Source organism: Calypte anna, chromosome 4, assembly GCF_003957555.1.
Source record: "Calypte anna isolate BGI_N300 chromosome 4, bCalAnn1_v1.p, whole genome shotgun sequence".
Classification (NCBI taxonomy): Eukaryota; Metazoa; Chordata; class Aves; order Apodiformes; family Trochilidae; genus Calypte; species Calypte anna.
The window spans coordinates 15446082-15470674 of record NC_044247.1 but is presented as its reverse complement, the minus strand read 5'-3'; the positions used below and the strand labels follow the sequence as shown (position 1 = coordinate 15470674).

The window sequence follows — 24593 nt, the reverse complement described above, 5'->3', positions numbered from 1 at the left end:
ATTAACAATATTTTTGTGTTGCACTGATTCAGACACCTAAAATGGTAATTCTGAAATTACCATAATAATAAAATATGCTTAGGTGACAATCATTTGTTCAACACAAGCAGGGAAGCTTTCAAAGGAAAGCAGCTCCAAGTTCAGTTGTGCATTTAATAGATGGATTTATGCAGGTACATAAGCAATTTATCAAAGACTTTACTGGTACTGGTTAGATACAAGATACAAATGTCCATTAGAACATGCAATTAAAAACTTTGCATGCAAGTAGTCTTATCCACACATATCTGGACACTTTGAATGTACTTGCAAACTATCCATTTATTAACCTGTATTTACTTACCAATCCCAGAATCTGCAAGATGCTAAAATGATAAACAAACATAAACCCCGTAGATAAAAGAGCCCACCAGAAATTGCAGAGTGGTTCTGGAGTGTAGATACCTTGAAAAGAAAGGAATACATTAGTATTCAGCTGAATTACACTGTCCATCAAACACTCAAGAATAATCCTCTCTCTTCTCCTCTGTGGATGCTGGGGCATCTGGCTTTAGCTGATAATCTACTCAATACCATTCTAGTAATTAATATTTATTTCTTATATTGAGAGTCCTCATCACTTTCTTCCCCCCTTCTGGTCCAGTAGTAAAATGTACAACATCTCACCTCATTAAACTACCCTATTTTTCACCAGCACCAGTGATTTTTACCTCATTCTTCCTTCTACTACAGCATTGGTAAATTATTTTACAATACAGTAATGGTATACAATGAATCTTTAAAAAATCAGGTCAATCATACATAAACAGCTGCTTGTATGGGGACTATGAATTCAGCATGCACAGAACTAACCCAGGTAGTGGCAGGTCCTCGACACCTCTCTATTAGAGCACAGCCTAATTAGTATTTCCTAATTTTATCATTGTTTAACAACTATTACAAAGTAACTTGCACAAATAATGCCTAGGAACAGAAAAGCTGTGCAAAGTAGTCAATTCAATGACAGACTGTGCTTCTAAATGCAAACTGCTGAGGAGATACTTTCAGGTATATGCTACAAACACTTCTATAATCAGTAGATATCACAGATACTGTAAAATATTTTATCCCTTCAAATGAACTAGCAGGTATCACACTGTTCCAGAGTTCACCTTCCCCCCTCCTCCTGAAACTAGGTTTTGTCAGTTTCCTGACAAAAAAGCCATGTCACCTCATCTAGAAATTACCAAGAAAATCAGATAGAAGTACAAGATACAAGACTAATTTTGGAATTAAATATTCAAACATCATATGGTGTGAACAAAGCAGTTTACAGAGTTGTCAAGATTCTTACTAAAAGATGTGAAAATTCCAGTATAAGATATAGGAAAAAATAGTATTTCCTTTATAATTTTAATAACCTAGGGATGAAAAAAAATATATATTCACAATGTCATGCTGCTCAGCTGTTATACGAAGTTGTAGAGTTTCAGCTTATTATACAAATATTCTGGCAATTTTATCTGCCTTGATCTGCTCTCTGATTCATTATACATAATTAAATATAGCAATGTGTATCCAGTACTCTAAGGATAGTTTATAGCACATACTGCAATATTCATAGCAGCCCTTGCTCACTAGCACATTCAGCAATTACCAGGAAGATTCAGACTGCAGCACATACTGTACAAAGCTACTGGGAACTCCAGTAACTACAGATGCATAGCTAACTATGGCAGAATTCACCAGACTAAAGCTGGCATGAGGATGCCAAAGTATTGTATCAAATGGAGAGAGTAAAGGCAAATAACTGCTGTTACTTGCTTTACCACATCACCACAGAATGGTGCATCCTGTCTGAGGTTTAAAATCCCTACAGGTCTGCATTCTCCATCCCTGCTGCCCTTTTACAGATCTTGTCTGCAGTTTTCTTCCATAGTTGGTGTCCACCATGCCAGTTCAACTAGATTTTAGAGTAGCTACCTGAAATAATCTAATTTAAATATTATTTTGTCTATGTTATGAATGCAACATTAACAATACTATAGTCTAAAACTGCTCAGCTATTCATTGTCCTCTCAAAATAACACATCTTCTGTTGCACTAGTCAACAGAGTAAGGAGCTGACAGCACACTTGAAGGAGAGCAGCACATACACACCCCCCAGATCACTCACTGACTTTAATGAGCAACAATATTAGTGTAATTACCCAAGATACAACTGCACACCATGTTTCAGTAAGCAAGCTGGTGACTTGGTGCAACCATGATAAGCATGAGCAGGGAAGCTACTTTGAAAGCATAAGGCAGCTTATAAGATTTCTTATCCTGTGGGTAAGGTCAAGGTCAGAAGTGTCTGTACTATAAACTAATTCCAAAGCTGAAGTTCCTCATGCAGAGTTTACTTTTAAGGAGTGCTCTACGGTTAAAGGCAAAAAAAAAAAAAATTAGTTAATTAGTCTTAATTCTTCCAACATACTTTGCAAGCATGGTCTAAGGTACCCTGTTTAGAAAACGGTACAGGAGACTTTACTTAAATATCAATTGTACTGATTAAACTCCACTGCCTGAAAACACCAGCTATGTGATACTACCCTGATATGGTTTTTCATTACAGAGAACAAGACAAGAAGCAACTTGCCTGGGTGTCAGAGCTGAGGAGATCATGACTATATTGTTGCCTGCACTAACTTTAAGTGACCTGGTCAAGCTATACAGAAAATCTTTGTGCTCCCTACTCAGCTGCAGAGTAAAGAAATCACTGTAGACTTGCAAAGTTTTTCTGTATTGCCTTGGTGCATGTTAAATATCAATGCAAAACACAAAATAAAATTTAAACAAGGTATCTAAAGCAGCTCACAGGAAAGGGCAGAGTATCACATTTGGTTTCAGGTGAACTAGCCTGGTTGGCAGTTACCTGTGTTATTTGACAAATATTTTACAAAGCCCAAGAACAGTGGGCAGTATAAAGAGGTAACACTCAGAAAAGCTGGAATCCAGGGACCCTGATATTTGGGGACTTAAAGTGAGTGCTGGCAGTATATAAACACTAAAAAAGACAAGTAAACCCAGCCATGAAACAAGACTGGAGGAGGAAAGCAGTCACTGAAGGACTCAGGAAATTGCAGATGATGACAAACAGATCAATGGCATAATTTGGCTTTGAACCCAAGCTTCTCATATCCAGCTCAGTCAAGTCAGGGAATCATGTTTCAGAAGTCACTTAGAGAGCTCTTCAGGTTCTTTCAGCAAAGAATTTCACACTGCTCCATCCTCTCTGTTGCAAAAGTTAAAAAAAATAATTTGCAATGCTCACCCTCTACAGACTTTTGATCTTGCTATATAATTGAAAAACCCCTCCTTACTAGACTTTGCAATCCTGAAAATACTAATATGAATTTCAGCAGTGTCATTATTTGGACATCAAGGGACAAAAAGGAAACAATGACCTCCACATAAAAGTATTTCAGAGAGCTCTGGTTTCCCAAGTGTGCTTTGGCAAATTAATTTTAAATTCATGCCTAGGATATTTTCTGTCTCATTAGGTAAATAATCAGCTTTTATTACTCTACAGTCCTGCTATTCAACAGATGACTGCTTAACAGAGCAGTGTGGTCCATTTTCTGTAGTCTACAGTCTGTTAAAAGAAATATACAAACAGGAAAATGGAGACCCAGCAAAGTGGCTGTTTGAATGGCCCATGTTGGCTTTGGCAGAAGGTACTTGTTGCTTACATAAGAAATCTATTTCAGTAGGTAGCAGGGAGTTTCACTCTCTGTTCACAAAGGATCCCAGCAATTCTTACACATTAAGCAAAAATTTAATCCAGTCTGGCACTAATCTTACTCTCAAAAACACTCAGGCCCAAGACAGTTGAGATTGTTCCAGATCAGGGTCATCCAGGTAGTTTGTATATTGGCTCTTGTGCTGAAATAGCAGAGCAATGGGTATTTCAGTTTAAATTATTTCAATCACATTGATAAGAAGGATTTCATATAGACTAAAGAGTTTGGGGTTCATCATCTGCTTCTGCAGCACAAATCTGTTAACTCTGAACATGCCAAATGGTTAATTTTACCATCTAAGAAATGGAAGCATGGCTTCAAAAATCTTAAAGACCAAGAAAGACATTTATTTGTTTTATATTTGTTCCCCCTTCAACATCTTGTGCTAGGTTCTAATGTTCTTATAAACTATTAGGTTCTCAAAACATAGGCTTGTAAAAATTTGAAAACTAGTAAAAATAATACTCCTTTAGTATTTCTGTGAAAACATAATGCAAGATAAAATTACTCCTCTGTTTGATTTAGAGAATTTGAACTTAAGTATAGCAGAATTTTTCTTTAGTATGATGTTAAAAATAATCTTTTTCCTAATTAGTGTCTTGCTTTTACTCCCACTACATTTGATATAGCTTCACTAGTTTTCCATCCCAGCAGACTCTCCCTTCAGTAGCAGTCTCACAATTACAGGAAGACCTGCTTAATCCAAAATTCAAGAGGAACTACTACAATTCCTTCATTTTCAAGCTTATAAAATGTGAAGGCAAATTTATTTCCACCTAACTTCCCTTGATCAAAGGCTTAATTCTAGTAATGGGGTCTACTGAGCAAGCCTGGAGACCAAACTTCCTTTCCAGCGGAACACAGAAAGTGTTCTCAAGAGGATGCATCTGAAATCCAGTTTCCCCTACAACAGTTCTGAACCTATGCATAGATTTCAAAATACTGCCTTCTGCCAGACTTCTATTTCCTTCAATTTCTCGTATTACCTGTGCCCCTCAGGAACCATTTTTTATATTCTGTAAGGAAACAGCAGGAGTTCTTCCTTCATATAGTAGTAGTTCTTCCATATGCTGGTACATACCCTTCTAAATTTCTCTATCCCCTAGAGAAGCAGACCTTGGGCCAACTCAGAGAATGCCCTATTAACCTCCTTATTTAAAGTGTTTTGTAATAGGCCACCATAGATTCAAAAGACTTCTAATTGCCCAGTGTATAAAGCTCAGAGGGTCACATGAGAGGGACACAAACCCTTCTCTTTCTCTCCAGCTCTCTTAAACCATCATACAAGTTTATCCTGAAATGATCAAGCTACAAGAGAGACTGCAGTATGAGCCTACAGCCATAGCAACAGCACAGACCTCCAGCTGCTGAACAGTGCCACAGCCACTCTGCTGCTCCTAGTGCCATGGTACCAGTACAGTTGGACAGTGCAGCAGGCATTTAAGTCTAATACTTGGGAGAGAAAAGCTGGCAGAAGAACATGGAAGCTTCTATCAGCAGGAAAATAATACACAGGAGGAATAATACACAGGAGCTGACAGGTCACCAAGTAATTAAGAGCTTCAGTGAAGGAGTTGTGCCACATGTTAAAGTATTTCAACGAGGACACAGATAAACTAGATTTATGACCACCTAACTACATTTAAATATATAGGGATTTTGTTCCTGGATTACTACTATGGTATATAATAAAGCCTGCTTCAAAACTCCACTTAAAACTAAAGCAAAGTATAGAGGTAAATGTCCCAAAGTGGGAAGTGGCTGAGGAAGGGTACAACAGATAGAAATGTCTTTAAATATGGTAATCTCTCACTCCTAGGAGCAACAAAAACAGTTGCTTTAATTGCACTTTCCTGCTTTACAGCCACAGGAAAAGTGATCCTTTCGTCTGTACTTGGCATCTGTGTTCTACATCTTACATATCAGCCCAGCTTCTCATTAGGTAAGAAACATCTCACTGCCCTTAAGTGAGCTGGCTGTACAGAGCTGTTGTGTCCAGCTTCTGAAGTGTGACAGAGGCAGTTGTCATGAGAGAAGAAAATGACACCAGCTTCTACTAAACTTCTGACAATGACACAGGACTTCCTCTCTTCTCATGCTACTTTTTAAAGACACTTGTATCAAAAAGGAAAAGGGCTTTTTGACTTGAGTCGAAGAGTTTCTTTATTGCATATAAAGATACAGCACTTACCTGCTAAGCTGAAAATTCTGACTCTACTCCCAGCAAACAACTCAAATACTTAATTATTTAGGGTGTGTATGTCTGTCCACGTGAGCCCAGCTGTACAACAGTGAGTAAGCTCTTAAAATACATGTGGCCTGACCACAGGACTCTTCAGAATTTGCAAAACTATAACTGTCAATTTTGGCTCCAAAAGGAGCCAAACACATTTATTCTCTCCAGTGTTGACAACTTGCATTTGAACTGCGAATTCTGAGCACTTGCATAGCCATATGACTGAGTAGAAGCTGGAGACTATCTCCCCCTGCAGGCTAAAGGGTCAGAACCACACAACCAGGCAGTGACACTCTAAGCAAACACGGTATCATCGCAGCTCTTCACACATCAGACTGCTCCTTCAAGTGACAGATTCCTAAAAAATCCTCAACACCAACATCCTTTTCTACTTTATTAAGTAACTTGGAAATCAAGTATATTAGGAAAGGAAATATGGAAATTTATATTTACTCAGTACAAAGGGGAGGGAAAAAGAGGAGGAAGTGAGAAAGAGGTCTTAAGCCCCAAAAGAGAAAGCATCCTTGAGCTTTGGTGAGTAAGCTGAAACCTGACTTCTGAACACCTCTGTCATCAATTTGATCCTAAGATTGCTGAAGCCCTCACACTCACATCTCAGGGGGGGAATGGACAACACAAAGGAGATGCTACCAGTGCAGCATGACCTGTCTTTACCACTGTCATGAAGAGCAGGGAGAGAAAAAAAATAAATTATTACAGATCTTGCTTACTATCATCCAGTTTTTTCTTTCAAAAAGGAAACCCTTTGACAGGTAATTGAATGTGTGTGCATGACTGGTATGATACTTGATTAATATCAATACTTGATCAACAAACTAGGACATCCACTTCTGTATAGAATGAGCCTCACATCAAGTCTGCTTTAGAGGTATGCAACCTTCCCTTGAGAAGGCAGGCAGATTAGATTCCCAATAAAACTGTAGTATATTTTTCCATATACAATCCATTCCTTTTCATTTTTCCAGGTTTACTACCCTTCAATTACTTCTCCCAGTCCTAATCCATAGAGTCACTGGTAGAAATTCCCATTTAAAATACAGAAATAAAGCTGCATGCTGAGCAACATCAGTGACAAAAAAGCAATTTTCGCCAGATACAGTTAGGATAAAGGTGTGATCAACTTTAAATACTTAAAACGAAGTGAAATGACAAAATATTAAGAAGTGTTTTCAGGCCAGGTAATTTTTCCATCAAGAACCAGACATTAGGTCTCCTGTGGCACTAACCATAACTACTAAAAAGTCCACAGGCATTTTGCTAATGAGGTATTTACAGTCAGCCAGGTGATCAGGAGCCAAACAAATAAGAAAATTAACAGTTACTAGTCACAGCCTAGGGCAATCTCAGTGGATATATTTAGCCAAGGAAGTTCTTTTAGAAATGCCACTGCTATCATGTCAACATTAGATGGCAGCAAATACCTGTAAAGTAACAAAGGGCAAAACCAGAAAACTGCATTAGTGACAACTCTACAGCCCTTCAAACTGTAGATACAGTCCTGCCAGCCCCAGAATACAGCTGCTGAAGAACCCAGAGAACCTTTACTTCAGAAAAAAAAAACCAAAAAAATAAAGACAGATTAAAATTAAATGTGACTGCATATTTCTCTGATAAGAGAAAGAAACTGATTGATCTTTTCAAGTATGACACTTCACTTTTCCTTATTTAGTTTAACTGAGCAGAGACAGACAAAAATGTTACAGGCATCCAGTGAAATAAGTGTGAAAGGAATGTAAGTGACTGCTGGTATAAAATACAGAAGATTCAGCAGAATGGAAGAGGCAGACTATGCTTGTTCTGAGCATTTGCTAAACTGTATCCCATTCTCTGACATCACATTCTCGGGGGGTTTTCCTTAAAGGCTACTGAACATCTGGAACATAAATTACCATCTTTTCTTTCCTGGATGACACAATTTAGCTCTGCCAGGAAATGCAGCTGGAGGCATGACAACGCTAGAGGGGGACAGAGCATCACACCAGATGAATACCTACTGCTTTCCCTTCTCAGGACAGTTAGAATACTACTGACCAGTGGAACAACTAGAGGTTCCCAGACTTACTGAACTGTTGGGTGTAAGTGAATGCAACACAGTAATCTTGTCAGAAGAGATAACAAGCAAGCTGGTTCACATCACTAATATGTGTCACTACATTTCATTAGAGCTTCAGAATGTCAGCTGGCTAATATTTACATGGGGATACAGCAATTTTTTTCAGCTCAGTTTAAGTTGCATCTTGAAAATACATCCCCCAACTTGGAGTGTCAGAAGATGGCAGAGATGCTACTCAAGATGACAGCACATACTATGCAAATATGTTCTTGATGTCCCTTTGGGCAAAAGATTTTTTAATTTTTTTTAAATCCCATTTCAGTGTCTGACACAAGCCTTATTACCCGGGTTACAGCTCCATCATAGCACCAGAAACTATTAAGTAACAAAACTGCTAAAAATCAGTAAGAGTAGAGCCTGTGGAAACCATTAAGCACAGCTTTTTCATTGCATGGGACTAATTCAATATTCACCTACCTCCTTTCCGCAGCAGGTAGATGGGCACAACATAAAGCATCACATGCTGGATGTAATATATTTCCATTTCAAATGGAAGCTGTGGAATAAGGTAAATATTTGTAAATATTTTTCATCACCACCAAGTTACAAGGAATAAAGAATAACATAAGAAAGCTTTTCAAACTTTCTTAGCATAAGTTACCAATAGCCATGCAAAACTCTGAAGTAATCAAACCAGAAACTGTACACACCCCTTATGACAGTAGCCTATATTGAAAAAAAAAGATAATTGCTACCATATGAGTGATATAACTTTGTAAAAGAGGTCTTTTATATATGTAAATATATAAATAATATATAAAAATTACTGAGGAGGCCTGTGCAAAAAAGACCTGATTCATAGCAATCTGCATGCATGTTTGGAACTGCTAAGCTCCACCAAATATGAAAATATAAAAACCCCAATCTGCTTGTTTGTTTTGAAGAGAAGCTGCAGAAGGATATATATATATATATATAAATAAGATACCACCAGCAGTAAACCTGCGACTGGAGAAATAGATGTACCTCTCCCAGCTGGAACAGGCACGCTTCAGAAACAATAGCTCCTGATATAACTATAAAAAGTGAGGCACTCACTCCTGCCAAGGAGCATTCTCTATTTAGTTTCTGTGGTTTCACATAAGGGCTTCTACACTCCCCAAGTTAGTTACACAAACACTATGCTCAGGACACTTCTGAGAACAGAGTAACAGTTGTTTGGCTGCAGTAGTGTTGACAGTATTTTTTTGTGTGTAAAACAAGACATCTTTTTTTTCACTAGAAAAGATTGCTTGTTCTGAAGCCTGGCTAATTGTGCACATGTAATTCCTGGTATAGAGGCTGCAAAAGCTAAGCTGCTGTACAACCAAGCACTTAAGTTGTACAACAAACAGAAAAAGAGCAAACAAACAAAAAAAAAACCACAAACAAAAAACCCCTATGAAGTTGTACTGAGTAACTGACTGACCTTGCTCTAAAGGTCTTGCCTATAAATTGTTTTATCAATAAAAGACTCACTCACAGATGCCAGGTAAATACCTTTTACATGCAAAGAGAAACTGAAAGTGCAGGTAGAGTGGAAGGGATCATACATCAATCAAGGATTTAAAGAACCTCTTAGAACAAATAAGAGCTTCAGCAAGTGATAAAGTTTTGAGAGAGTGGGGAAAAAAAAAAGAAAAATCAAAGCAACACTTACTCACAGAACAAAGTCAAAATACTGAGTAGGCCCCTCTAATAATAGTTGATCATAGACACAGGCTACATGTATTTAACCCAGACTCCAATGATCTCCAAAGTGATTTCTCTTCATAAGCCACCAGAGACTTGCCCTCTCCTTTCAGATGCAGCTGAGGAAACCCAGCAGTCACTATCAAGTTCCAGTATTTCCCAATTATGTTTAGAATACATTTCCTCAGCCCCAGAGAAATTCACCATTTCTGAGTATTTATTACCAAGACAGACTCATCTGAACACTGTGTATTAATTGTCAATTTATTGGCTGGGGTTTTTTTGTACTGAACTCCTTTCTCTCTTACCAAGTGCCAGTGTCACTCTTTGGGCATTTAAAACTTATTTCCCTTACGCAGAATCTTAAAACAACTGATGGTACAACTCAAAAGCACAAATTACATTTTAAATTATTATATATAATAGCAAGCAGGCAGTAGACCATCACCCGGGGAACAGGTAAGTTACATACAGTTCTACTAGTCCTAGCAGCTGCTTACATCACATGCCAGACAGTGGAAAGGAGAAGCTGCATCACAGAGGATTAGAGCTCACTTTGCATTTCTGAGCATGAAAAGTCACAGCAGTCCTCTGAGTACACACATGACAAATGGTCCTAACAGCGACCAGCTACTGCTCTAAGCTTCAGAAATACCTCCTCAAGACAGCAGCAGAGTTGAGCTCAAAAGTCAGATATTCAGATAAGAGTTTACCCCAGAGTGTGGCACGCAATACTAGTTGGGTTTCAGTGGGCTAGGAAGTTACCATGTTACTCCGTTTTCTGAAAACAGGACTCTTCTCTCTGTTAATTATTTATACCTTGGCCTTTTATTTGCAGCAACAGCTCAAACTCTGCTGTGAAAGCGCTCACACTCCATAAACTTCTACAAAGACTGAAATATTTGGCCAAAAGAGGAATAGAAGGAATTCAACTTGCAAACTCTGGTCTTTCCGGTAGCACATCCAGCACAATGTTTAGTAAAGATCAAATGACATTCTGTACCAGCCTCCTTCTTAGACATAATCAGTAATCATAACCAGTAAGTAACCAGTTTCTTAAATATAACCAGTAATCAAAATGATAAACGAGAAATGGGGTTTTTTACCTGCAAAGCAAACCACAGAACACATTAAACAACAGAGAGGAATAATCTACATAAAGGTATACAATAATAATAAAAAAAAAAATCATGGGGCAAACAGTTACTAGAGCCATGTAACTTACTGGTTACTTCTCAGCATATTTAGGATTGTGATGGCAAATTATTTATTTGGCAGAGAAGAAACAGCTGCCAGAGAAGCTTAGAATGGTCTAAAACCAGACATGAATACATATAAGAAAACAGCACAAAACAAACCCCAAACACAAGTAGCATATGGAAAATACTAAAATACTATTAGACTAATTTCACTTTTACCAGGACTCATTTCTCCAGCATGCAAACAGCCAAGAGGCTGACCCATGCTCAAGTTACTGTTACACCATTCCAGCAGTTCTACACCTCAGGCACCAGCTTACACAGCTGGCATAAATTAGAAAAGATTTCCATACACTTAAATATTGGGAACAAGTAAACCGAGAACATTTATGCTAATTTTGGTATTGATGTCAACAGCAAAGGCCCTTGAAATAAAGGTGTAGTGGCACTGTCACCTATCTGCAAGATTGTCTAAAGCAGCACCCCAGATTTTATTTGAAATTTTCATTATATTTTAGGGGCAGAGCATTTCAACCAGATTTCCTGCCATACACCCACTTGTCTATAACTGATATAAATACATATTGATGAGTCCCAATACACAATCTCTATTTCAAGTAAGCATCTCACCCAAGTATCCATCCTCCCAGCCACTCTACACAAGCCAGTTAGTGCACTCTTGCTCGAGTGCATGGGCTTTTACTTTTATCAGCATTTTCAGTATTTGATCAACACTGCATTTTATCTTGACTGAGTCTCATAAAAAGGCACTACCATCTTCTGGTCATTCCATTTCATTATACAAACCAGCTCACATTATTGGTGCAATGGACACCATCAGGCATTTGCAATGTCAAGTCTAAAACCAGGAATTACATAAGGTAAATTATATCCATTTCAGAAACAGTATTTTTCTAGTTCCTCCGGAGATATTAGGACTACTAATCACCACCAGCATAAGGTAGATTTGCATTACAAAACAGAAGTGGGACTGTAGACTCTACTTAGATGTCCATACCATTTTAATGTATGTAGCATAGGTAACTGGTAAATAATGCCAAAGCTTTGGCTTCAGCACTTAGCAGCAACTAAAGCACAATCCCTCAGCAGCCCCCAATGTGCAACTCTTCCATTATTTTCCTTGTGCTTCTTAGATTAAACAAGTTTTGATACAATATAACGTGCTCTCAACACCTATTCCATTTTTGTGTGCCTAGGCACAGGCATTTCAGGCTAACTATTTAGAACAGTGAATTATTACCATACCAATCAACAGAAATGCAGTAGGCAATGAGCAGAGGCACCAGACAAAATGCACTGTAAGTACTACTCGGAGTATAATGCTGTTCCCAAAACAATTTTGGAATGTGTACCTCTCAAGCCAAATAGATCTAATAATAGAATATGTCAGCTTCTGGGAACATTAAAACTGCACCATCTCAGCTGAGCAGACAGCAAATCCAGCACCTCTGGGACACGTCCTGTTTTTTACTTTATCTATATCAACATTTTCAGGACATCAGCTTGCAAAAAAAACAAAACCAAAGAACCAAAACCAAACCAAACAAAAACCCATCACCTCTAAACCAGTGAAAGAGTTTCCTTTAAAATTTGATAAATGCAATAAGAAACTTCAAACAGAAATAGTTAGTTCACCTTGGGACCCTAGCAATCTTACAACCTTAGTAACTTGTCTATTAAAGGTCATAAAAGATGGTCCTGTGTTACATGTGAATTATTAATGTTGGCCACAAATTATCTGTATCATTAGAAAGCAATGAAATTATGACAGAAAATTAAAATATCCTTAATTTCTGAAATGTTAAAAAGAACTCACAAATATTAATTGATAAGAAACGGTCGGACTTATCTTTAACCAACGCACAAAAGCTAAGCCCACTAGACTGTAAATAATTTTGCAAAACTGTAATATTTAGTTGCCAAATAAATACAAGTGGATGCACATCTGTCACTCAAGACTGCTAATTGTTGGCACCTCAACAACATGCCAAGGCAGGAAAATACTGCCTTGGAAAGAACAGAATAGGCTGACCTTTTTTAGAACAATATTCCAGGTGCCCATTACAGTCCAACAGGATTTTTAATGAATTCAGTGTCACTGAAAGGTTAAAACAACAGACAGTAAAAACTTTCAACTCTACTCTCCACTCAACTCTCCACTTCCACTGGCAACTTATTATTTAGGAAAAGTTTTGAAATCCTTGAGGTTCTTTAAAAAATTAACAGATACATTACAAGAAAAAATTTGATACATGATAGAACCACCCAAAAATTTCTTTTCCAAGTTAATTTAGCATTGACTCATACATACAAAAAGAGTACCTACAATGCACAAAGTGATGCAATTGGTAGCAAAAATATGTGAGACTAACAGACTGCACCACAGAATGTTGTAAGACGTGTTCTGGAAATTACTTTGATCAGGTTAATACTTACAACGAAAAACCTGATACTCACTAGCACCTAAACAAACACCCATCGGCTGATGAAGTAATGAAGTAATAATCTAATGTTTCCTCCTGCATCTCACAGCTTTAATCTCTGTAAAGATACAGAATTTGCTAGCTAGCACATACGTGCCTACTACTGAGCTTGCTACCAAGAGGCTCAACAGCCATCACCTGCTGCCTGCAAAGAAACTAACAGGCAATCCACATGAGAGATGTTTAGGAGAATGTTGGCTACAGACAATGAAAGCTACCTACAAGACCACATCCAGTTGCATATTAAATAACTCATAAGGGTATGATACATTTCACACTCTGAAAGGTAACAAGGCATTTCTGTGCTGACAGAAATACATCTATTTAGTACAGTCTCTCAAAGTGACAGGAAGCAACAGTTTCCTGCTTTCTACTTCCCACTGACCTCAGAGCACCAGATAACTTCTTCCTCCTCACTACTGAATTAGTAATTGGGTTAGGTGCCAGATTTTTCATGCTCTTCATGCCACACGTAGTATATTACAACTGTTTGCAGGCATAGCAAAGTATAAATTTTGTTTGTATGAAATATGTACACACTGTCTTTTAAAATGTCTTATGTCTTTTTAAATGTCTTAAAACCATAAAACTGAAATTCAGGCATGGAGACACAACAATTCTGACCAAATCAAAAGTTTTCCACTTAGATAGGACAAACAAGGGCAGACAGCACAAACAAAATTATTGTGCTTTTCTGAACTCCCTACTAAGTATTTGGAGGTGTTTAATGCTTTCAGAAGGATGTCAGTGTAAACAACTACAATGACAGTTGCAGAGGAGAATGTGTCTACCACTAGAGAATCTGGGTCAAAGCAGCAGTCCTGTAAAACATCACCCCATTATCTTGTTCCAGAAGAGACACTGAAAGAGAACAGCCTATCAAGCAGCTGTTGGGCCAAAAATATCCCAAGTAGTACGTATTCCAAAAATATTTGCTCTTGGACATTAACCTTTGGCTCCACTATCTCTAATTAAGGAAATAATTTTAAAAGTCTATATTTTTCCTGTTTAATCACCACTGCCCTATAATGAGAACTATGATAACAGCAGACAAAATACAAGCTAATGATTTGTCAATATTTCAGCACTTTATCTTTAAAGGGTTACTCATAAAAATCCTTTTTCTTCTGCTGAAGTTTATATTTCCTTAAAAACTAGTTAGTTTGAAATACAAAATAAGAGTTCTCCTTATCAGGAAAAAAACCCTTGGTTTATTCATTTGATAACCCTTTAGCAGTGTGAAGCTTTATTAAAATACAATTACTACCTGCACATAGGCTGTTATAATCTAGAGAAGAACAAATGTAGTTTAAGATTTGGAAGGGTAACATAAATCTCAAAAGTCCTCTAGAATTACTAAATCCACTGGAATCTGAAAAATATGATCCAACTTCCTGTGCATCTGTATGTCATGCTTTAAGGAAGATTATTTTTAACACATAAAAGCTTACAGATGTATTCATCCTCTCTCTAGTAACTAAACTGCGCCTCAGTGCAAAATTTTTAAAGTCTTAAAGGGAGGAAAAAATAAACCATTTACAAGTCAACAATAGACCTGTCAGTTTTCAGGTGTCCTAGATACTAGCATGGCCAATCACCATAGCATATCATCCATGAAGTTCAATACATATGCAGAGCTTTACAGTAAATCTTGTTAAGACAGTCAAGATTTGCTAATGGACAGCCACTAAGAAGATTTGTTACTGAGTCTGAAGTTCACAACAATAATAATATCATTAATTCATGTGCTGTATGGATATAGGCATAAGTAATTTATCCAAACACCATAAACATGTAAGGAGATAAATGCAAGTGAACTTGAAAACAGACATTTAAATAGCTTCAACAACAGATTTTTGCAAGTTAGTCAGACAAAAACTGAAGCAGCATGTGGGCATCTCTTGGAAAGAAATAATAAAGGAGGAGCAAAAGTACAGTACACTCACCAGGCGTGTATTAACAACAGGAAAGAGCAATGCCAAGAGGGCCCCATTCAGCATATGCATCTGCAACCTTAGAAAAGAAATGTGATGTTATTTTCCCAGATGGAATTAAAATGCAGTGTTCTCACCTATTTTATGTAGTATATCTTCAATAAAAGGTAGCAAGAGACTTAAGAAAATTCTTTTGGCTTGAGTTTGAATACAGACACTGTAAAAGGCAATAACCAGGTACTTTTAAATGCAATAGCCAGGAAAAAACCTCTTTCAATACACACTTTCATAATTTCCTAAAAGTAGGGCTGCTTTCTATAATGAGCTTTGGATTCCTAGAAAGCCTGGACTGCCCATTTGTGTTTATCCCATTCTGATGCAAGCTGCTAAGTAGTTGGAATTTTGTTGTTCATTCATTTTTCGGAGCTTAAAATAGTGTATTTGATAAAGGATTTTACTCCTGTATATAAATGCACAGCTTCAAAGTAAATTTCAGGAATTTGGAAGAAGTCCCTTAAATAAAAGGATATTTGTCAAAATGCAACAAGTCCTAAGCAAAGAATAAGGCAGGAAAGAACTCTTACAATACTGTATTTTGTAAAGCTTTCAGTCATCTTTTTCTGAACCACTTTTGCATCACAAGAACACAAAAATAGTACACGTACTGGTTCAGTCTACTTTACAGAAGACACAAAGTCAAGAATAAGCTGTGTATAACCACTGCCTGTCAAACTAGGAATTTAACAGTAACTTGAGGGGGGAAAAGCTATTACAATTTAAGAAGAGGTTCTCAAATTTAATTTATATGCTGTCAGGGTGTTAGGAAACAGAAAAGCTCATTCTAAAAAACAACAAATATTGTGAGCTCTACTCTGCAACCAGTCTCTAGCAAATGCACTGCAAATCCAAGATTTCTAGGACACCAGACATACTTTTTATGCTCTCTTAGATGGAGATGCTAACAAAGCATCTCTGTATTCATCCTACCCCCTGCCCAAACAAGGAACAGCAGGAAAAAAGTTGCAGACAGACAGCAGCAGTTCCAAAATAATTCATGAGGCTTGTCTTCAGCATCATTTTTCTGGTCACTGCCTAGGCTCAGGCAAGCAAGAGCTGAGTTAACTGTCACAGCAACAACCACAGCCATTCCCTGAGAAGCCCTGTGACCCTCTCTACAGTATGAGTAGTTACACCCCTTTGCTGCTTACTGGACTCTACTTGAGTTGTCCATGAGAGCACATTAGAAACTCGTGGTTCCTACAGTTTGTAAACATATGCAGTAGTTTAGAATGAACTGCATAACTAGAGAAATACCCAAGCCAGAAAGAATTTACTTTCACTATATAACATATAGCAACCATTTTAACATTAGACCCCTAGTGTATGCAGAGCCTTCAATGAAGCCCAGTTACTAATTTTTAGTGAGGATAATAAAAAGGCACAAGGCCCATGACATAACTTACACAATCCCATACATTAATCTGTAGAAAGATGTCTGCATTGCCATCTGTTACTGAACTAATTCATATTGCTAAGCAAGGCCAAAACCACCAGCATAAGAGAACCAAGGGTATGTGGCTCAACACCCACAATTGAAGACCAGACCCTTTTTCAATCCAATCAATATGCCTCTATAACTGGCTATATATCTTAATATTTTATGACTTAAACTGTGATTAACTTTTAAAATACATTATGCAAGCAGACAGAAATATATTAAGGAAGAGACATTACCTGAAGAGAATCATTGCAATTCGACATGGAGGACAGGCAAGAAGAAAAATCTGAAATGTTAGAAGCAAATTTAAATTAATTATGTGATCTCTTTTAGACTCCATTTTCTGTATCTTTCTTTCCCAGTTCTGTATGTCACAAATCATTTCTAACCAGAAACTGTTATAATACAATCAGAGTTTCTCTGAAGTCCTGTATTTAAAAAGCAAGTAATTTCAACTCATTAGGGCAGGATAAAAAGGAAGATAACAGATGCATGCTGACAATCCACTAATTAACATTTTTTTGTGCTAAGAAAGTATTTATGCCAGAAAAGTCTTATGAGGTCTACACATCATCTTGCACACGGACCCCTATGGCTCTGCAAAAAGTGGTTAACACTTATTTTGCTTCAGTATCCCATTTTTCATATATTTGCAATAAACTTTGCTTATTAACTCAAGCTTCTTGAATTATGGACTATATTTTCCCTTCTTAGGAGACCATACATACTTTCCACAGGTCTCTTACAATAACTTTTTTCCATGTTATTTGCGTGCAGTAGAGAAACTTTCAAACATTCCATATTTTATGCTGACAAAAGATATATTTAGAGGCTCAGTAAGTAGCTCATGCAGTTTTAAATTCACATTATTTTATGATTTCTTTAAATTCAGAAATCTGACAGAATATACAGGTAGCACAGTTCATACCTTAAAGGAAGAATCCCTGGTCTTCCAATAGAGTTGGGTTTTTTCCTTTTTATTTCCTACTCTTTAAAAGATCAACCTTTTTTTCCTATATGTGCATGAAATAACCAAACCAGAAATATGTCTAAATCTAGAAACTCCAACTACCACACAGTAGAGCAAAACCTACCATACCCATCCACATACTTTCTGAATCTCACCACTGAGGATAAAAAATAGCTAGTATTTTAAAAGGATGCCATTGTTACAAAGACTGAGATGGACATGCCAATCTAAAATGCTTCACCACCATGGAGAAAGAAACTTTAGGATAGCGGAAGAGATCTTCAAATGTTTCAGCCTTAGAGCCTTAGCAGTTCAACACGGAGCACTTTCTCTCTAAATATGTATATACTTTCCCTGATAAATAAACTTCAGCTTCTTAAAAGGGATGCTTTAAAAGACACCTTGTATCTGATCTTCAAAGTACCGTAACACCGAGTAGATTCAGACACTATAAAAAGTGTCATCATTCAGCTTGGAGTAATTAGCAGTCTTAAAATACCTGTTTCACAGATAGTCACAGCAGACAAGCTCACAAGCTCTAACATAAGTGTTCACATATTTCTTCCATAATCATAATACATTTTACAGTCATACTGGAAATAAAATCCTTTGCCTTGCAGGAGGAAACAACTAAAACCAAAGCAATGTCATACTAAATTGGCAGCATGGCTGTGAGGAGTTCCAAGCCTCTTTTCCTGCTGGAATTCCCAAGTTTTTATGCACCCAGGCTAGCACTGATGTTAGCCTCCCTTTGCCAGCACACTGCAGCATTTATTTTAAAAGCACAGTGAAGCAGGTTCTCCTTGTTCAAGGGAGAAGAAATAAAATAAACTTTCTAAATAGAAAGAACACTAAGAAACAACTTCAAGGTCCCTCCTTATTGTTAGATCTGCACATTACCTGTTACATTTTCACATGTTACAAATTCAAAGTGGTACAAAAGAATGAAACTTAATCCCAAATGTACAAAAGTAGCTATTTCAGGAGGGAAAAGCAAGTTAAAGTATACATTGTCTGATAGGTTGAATTCTGGGCACAGTCCTGATCATTCTGTTCCCCTTTAACCACTCAGAAAAATAAAGCAGATTTCGAGAGGGGTTACAGAGTCAACAAGAATGAACAAAAAGTACAAAACTGGGATTGATTTAACACATTAAGACTCTTCAAACTGTAGAAGAGTTTGAAGGTTAACCATAAGGTTAATGAGAGTGAGAGAAAGGGAGCATAAGAGAAAGAGACTACAAAAGCATGAGAGGCTCTGAGGAAATGGATAGGTAAGTTCTAGTTGGGCAGGTTACTGTGAACCAGGATTTCCCAGCCATTTTCACCAGCTCAGGACCAGAGGGTTCTCAATTGTTCTCAAGCAATAACCAGCAAAGAAACTCTCAACACCAGGCAAACTGAAGTTCACTTCAACACTGATGACCCATACGAGAACGAAAGTCAGAAATTGTCAATATTATCCATAATTATTCTGTACAGCCATAAATATAATTGTCCATCCCTATGGGAACTATTTCTGACACGAAGAACTGCATGAGGAGCACTCCCCTGCCTCAGCCCAAATACAAAGGTCACACCACAACATGTGATGAATCAGCAGGGCTGCTGTACTTTGAGGACTGTGATGCACAGGATTGCATTGCTTAACTGTTCCTTCACTGAGACAAGGTCTTAAAGAAACTGAACTCACAGTTGCTCTAAATTAACCCAGGAATGAGTTGTAAATTACTCTTTTCTGTATTCCCTTCGTCCAACCATGAAATAAGAGAAAGCTACAAATGATACCTACAGGTTTGGGACAGAATGAAATGCTGAAGAAAAAGGAACAGTATTTTTCAAAATCTCTAAGAAATTAGCTCAACCTTGTCATTCAGTGGTATCTGATTGAGCTCCAAAGAAATGCCTTTCAAGTTTAGTACACTTCAGAATTCATTATTTCCCTAAATTTGATTGTATTCCTGATTTGTGTTGGCATAGAAGAGCCTGTATATAAAAGGACTTCTGAAGATAGTAAGAAGGTAAGGTTGCATTAGTTTAATCAGGAAACATCTCTGGTAGATAGCAATAGGCAGGAATCACAAAATATTACACTGGCCATCCACAAATCCCTGTTAGTTCCCTCCTTTTTCAACCATTAAAGAAAAAACAGAGCCAAATAAATGAAATGTTACTGTTAAAAAGAAGCTGAGTGTCTGGGGAAAAAAACAGATACTTTTTAGAAGTGAGAATTTACAAAAAAAATTATTCTTTGTCACACTTTTGTCTCTAAGTAAAAGTCAAATTGACAGGCATGAAAAAAAGGCTGAACATCAGCCAGAAAACGCTAAATATTAGCCAAAACAAGATGGTATTTTGCAACAAGTGAGGGGTTTTTTTTACTATATCCATTTTCCTAGTGTCAAAATATGACAGGAATAGGTACCCAAATTGTAGATGTTTGGAAAAAAATCAATACTAGCACAAACACTGCAAAAGGCTCCAACATTTCATGATGTTTTTGTACATCATGAAACCAGAAACAACTATGTTAACTTTAATCTGACCTCCTTTTAATTCAGTCCCATTTCCTGACTTTTATGCACTGCGTTAATCCAAATAGTATCCTCAGGTCTTGCACTTCAAGCATTACATGTGCTGCAATTATCACACTAATTTGGAGATATCAAAAGTTTCCATTATTTAATTTTTTTAAAGTTCATATGGAAAGAATTTTATTCAACCAGCCTCTCTCAGAGTTTGCACATCTAGGCTTCAGCACTGGGCAAGTACATAAGTACGAAGAGGTGGAAAAGGGAAAGAGCACAAACCAAACATGCCTGGCTTCCCATTTTCTGTTTAACCATATTGCTAGATTGAAAGCCATTAAAAAAGGAAAAATATTTTAGGTGTTGTGGTACAATTGTGGGGTTTTAGCTCAGCAATGCAATTGTTATGAATTACATTTCTGGAGGGGAGAAAAAGTCTGATGACAAAAGATTCCAACCCCCTATAAAACATAAGAGCAGCTCCCTTCAGAAGAAGTATTTTACTGAGGCCATTTTTCAGTTAGCACACCGAGACAGAGAGTGCAGTCCAAAACTTGTCATGAAAGCCTTTTCTTTGAACAGCCTTACTCCTGCTGAGACAGAAACAAGCATAACACAAAGATCATCGTGTTTTCTCAGAAACAAACTAAAATGACAAAAGAAGGCAGATCAAAATGCAGAGGGGGAAAGAACAGAACAAGTAACACAACTACAGCCTTTCCAGATTAAACATTACACAAAGTAGCACTTACAGCATCAATGGGAACGCCTACAGATGCCTAAGCAGAGATGTTGCTGGCAGGAGCTAAGCAAGCTACACACAAAACCCCTGCACCTCATGTATGCAGCACAGATTTCTTTTACCTTTTAGAACATCAGCAAGTCTATCCCTGAGCTGTCTCTTTGATTTACCATCTCATTGCAGCAGACTGGAAACTTCCATTTCCAGTCATTGACATTCCAGTCATGATGACTTACTGGATCATAAACTGATTGCTTTAGTATACAGTTTCAAAATGGAAACTTCAGCATGTAAGATTTTAATTTTGATTTCAGTATTCAGAGTAATGTCAAAAATTATGGAAACTGGATTAATCCCAAACTAGACTGAGTTTTAAAAAATAAAAAATAAACAAAAAAACCAACCAACCAACCAAACAAACAAACAAAAAAAAAAAAAAAAAAAAAACAAAAAACCAAACAAAAACAGGCTTTGGTCAATCTGCACCCTTTTAGACACTTTTTAGCATGTACCAAAGTGCCCCCCAGAGCAGAAGATTTTAAGAAATATGTTTAAAAGGCTAAGATACCCTGGTAAGGTTACCTGTATTTTACTGCTAATGTGAGAATCATCCATTTTCCCCCATAATGCTAAAATGTAAGGCAAAGAATATTCAAGCAACTGGATAATTTAAAAGATTTAGAAGATCTTGTTAATTAGCTCTAAAATTAAGAATTAAGTTTCAATCAACCTTTCATTTATCAGAAAGTAAAGGTTTAACAACTACATACAGCTTTGATACAGCATTTAGTGATGTCAGATGTCAACTGCTTTTGTATTAACTATCAGTTCAGCAGAACACAACCACAGAACTTCAAAGCCATCCATTTGTCTTCTAAAAGGTAACTTTAAAGAATAAAAAATTGTAACTGTGGTTTGACAAGTTCAGATTGCCAAATCTAAAAGGAGAACAGAGATCAAAAGCTGCTACATTCTCACTGCTAAGCAGCAGGAAGTTGAATATATTTAATATTTTAGCATTAAATTCACAACTGCCTTCTGGCAGCTGTCAAGACAGGTTCAGGGATTAATTAATGCGTCCTGTGGAACTGGTAATGTAGAGTTAAGAAGACTCATGGTTGAAAGCCACAAAGGTGGCAGAGCACTAATACTACAGAAAAAACCAGACTCCAGGAACATAGGACAGTACCTGCCCCTCCTTCCAACCTCCCAGTTCTACCCAGGGGTTAAAGAAGTGAAGAAAGTTGAGCAATTTCTATCTTCTACAGTCTAATGTATATTACATCTATTCATTGGGATACTCTAGACTGGTCTCCTCTTCCACAGGCTTATTTTTTTCACTCAGCAAATCTGTGTTCACCTTCTTTTTTATGGTCTAGGTGAAAGATTTCTAGACTTCTTTTATTTTAGGATTAATTATTAACCTATCAGGTATTTCTATGTGTGCAGTGGCATTAGTTATCACATCTTGGGAATTAGTGTTTCAGAAAAAAAGTGTCACTGAGGCTATTTTTCTTCCTTCTTCTCTAATCACTATCTATACCACCCCTTCACTACTAGCAGGTTAATTCCTTCCTCATTTCTATCTTTAGCAAAACCTGATGATCAAACACCTACCTGCTGCACAAAGAACAAAAAAGGCTAATTTTAAAACAAATTCAAAAGCCCAACTTTTAAAGAAAATTTAGATTAACTTGCAATGGCATCTGCCAGTGACACTATGGAAGTTTACATGAGCTCATAGTAAGATTCTCATCTGCATATTCATGTAATTCACTTCTGTTTCTTTTTTCCCCTAAGCATATTTCAAATCAGTTTCCTATGGAAGCAAAGCCCCTGCAGAAAGTCCTGCTCTATTCTGCCTAGGGTCACCAATACCTTTTCCTTCTCAGGTTCATAATTCTTTGATTTATAGGATTTCACAACAGAATTTTGTAATCTTCAAAATCCACAGGACACTAAGTATCATTACAGATAATTTTTGCCAAAGAAACAGAAACACAGCCTATAAAAAGCTAAGGCATACAACATCATACTGCTGATAATTGAAGTTCACATTTCACAAACTAAAAAAGTACTAAAATATAAACAATTAAATTCACCTGACACTAATTACTTGGCAATCTGAATAAATGTAAACCCTTAGCACACTTATCTAAAGCCCTGAGGAAGTGTCACAAGAAATGTGAGTCCCATTACACTCTTCATAGGTTTCAAATTCACAGTACAGAACTTGTTCGCAGTGACCAATAGTTCAGGTTGCTACAGTTTCTGTGGCTGATGTACAACCACTGCAGTAAAACTCATCATCTGTGACTGGAAGGGTAAACATTTACAGCAGTGCAAGGGAGACAACAAAGAATGGGTTTTTAGAACAGAAATCATTAGATGGAAGTCATTCCAATCCCTTCATTGGGTAAGGTGTCTGATATGGTTACTGCTGCTGTTTGATTAAGCCCACCATTTCACTGAAGTTCCTACAGGCTTTAGGCAGCTACTACTGAAATATCAATTTAAGCTGCTAGCAAACAACCTCCATGGAATGGTGTCTAAAACTGCTGAATAAGTTTAAAAAAATCCAAACTAATAATCTGTTACACTCTATAGTGATACATTACAACATTGGATAGTGCAGTGAAAAAGCTAATTGCTCCATTCTCAAGAAAGAAAAAAAAAATAAGCCTATCCTCCATAATATGCTCCTCAAACTGTGGTGTAATACTTCGATGGATATTTGCTTTAAGTGTGATGATATCAGAACAAACCAACCAACACACCTGATTATCGAATTATTCATCTAATGGCCTATGTAATTATTTGGGGCAAGAGAAAGCTAAGCTTTTTTACCCTGAATTTCAAATCCTGCAATTCCTAGGCCTTTTTAGAGAGGAAAACTCCTTCATATATTCTTTTCTTCTAAGAATTTGTAGAATAAAGGGGAGAATTATTAAAGTATGCATTCCATCCTGAAGTACAGCAGGTATTTCCAAATTCTAGACTTCAAAACACAGGCTTAACAAGAGCTTTAAGCTCCAGCTCCTTAACAAGAACATTCATTAGTAAAGGGACGTACTACAGTGACCCTAGCACCCTGACTGAACCACGGACATCTTGAGCTCAAGAGGGGCAAGATTTGGCCAGTACTTGCTTTAAGTTACAGTGGCTGAACTGTCACCTCTTAAAACAAACAAACAAAAAACAACCAAAACAAAACAAGAACAAAAACAAATTGTGGTTCACACCTTTAAGATACATTTGCAAGTCTTTTTTTACACTAAAATTTAAAATTACTATTCTTGCTGAATAAGAATCCTTGCTTTGCCTCATCCTAATATTCCTCACTTTATGCTGGGGTTTAATAAAAACAAGCACAATGATGAGACAAACTACATACAGTATTAGAACTGTCACAG

At 37.1% G+C, this 24593-nt stretch overlaps 1 protein-coding gene across 2 annotated transcripts in view; it reads right to left on the bottom strand.

The window, feature by feature from the left end:
- The window catches only part of TMEM164 (transmembrane protein 164), a 31294-nt gene that overhangs the window by 638 nt on the left and 6063 nt on the right, over positions 1–24593 (bottom strand). Inside the window, exons 3-6 of one of the 2 annotated variants that reach the window (XM_030449385.1) lie at positions 17177–17226; positions 15455–15521; positions 8552–8630; positions 344–444 (exon numbers count right to left, since the gene is read on the bottom strand). In XM_030449385.1, the coding sequence (XP_030305245.1) occupies positions 344–444; positions 8552–8630; positions 15455–15521; positions 17177–17226 (297 nt within the window). The remainder of the gene's footprint in view (positions 1–343; positions 445–8551; positions 8631–15454; positions 15522–17176; positions 17227–24593) is intronic. The other variant, XM_030449387.1, reaches the window with a different exon arrangement.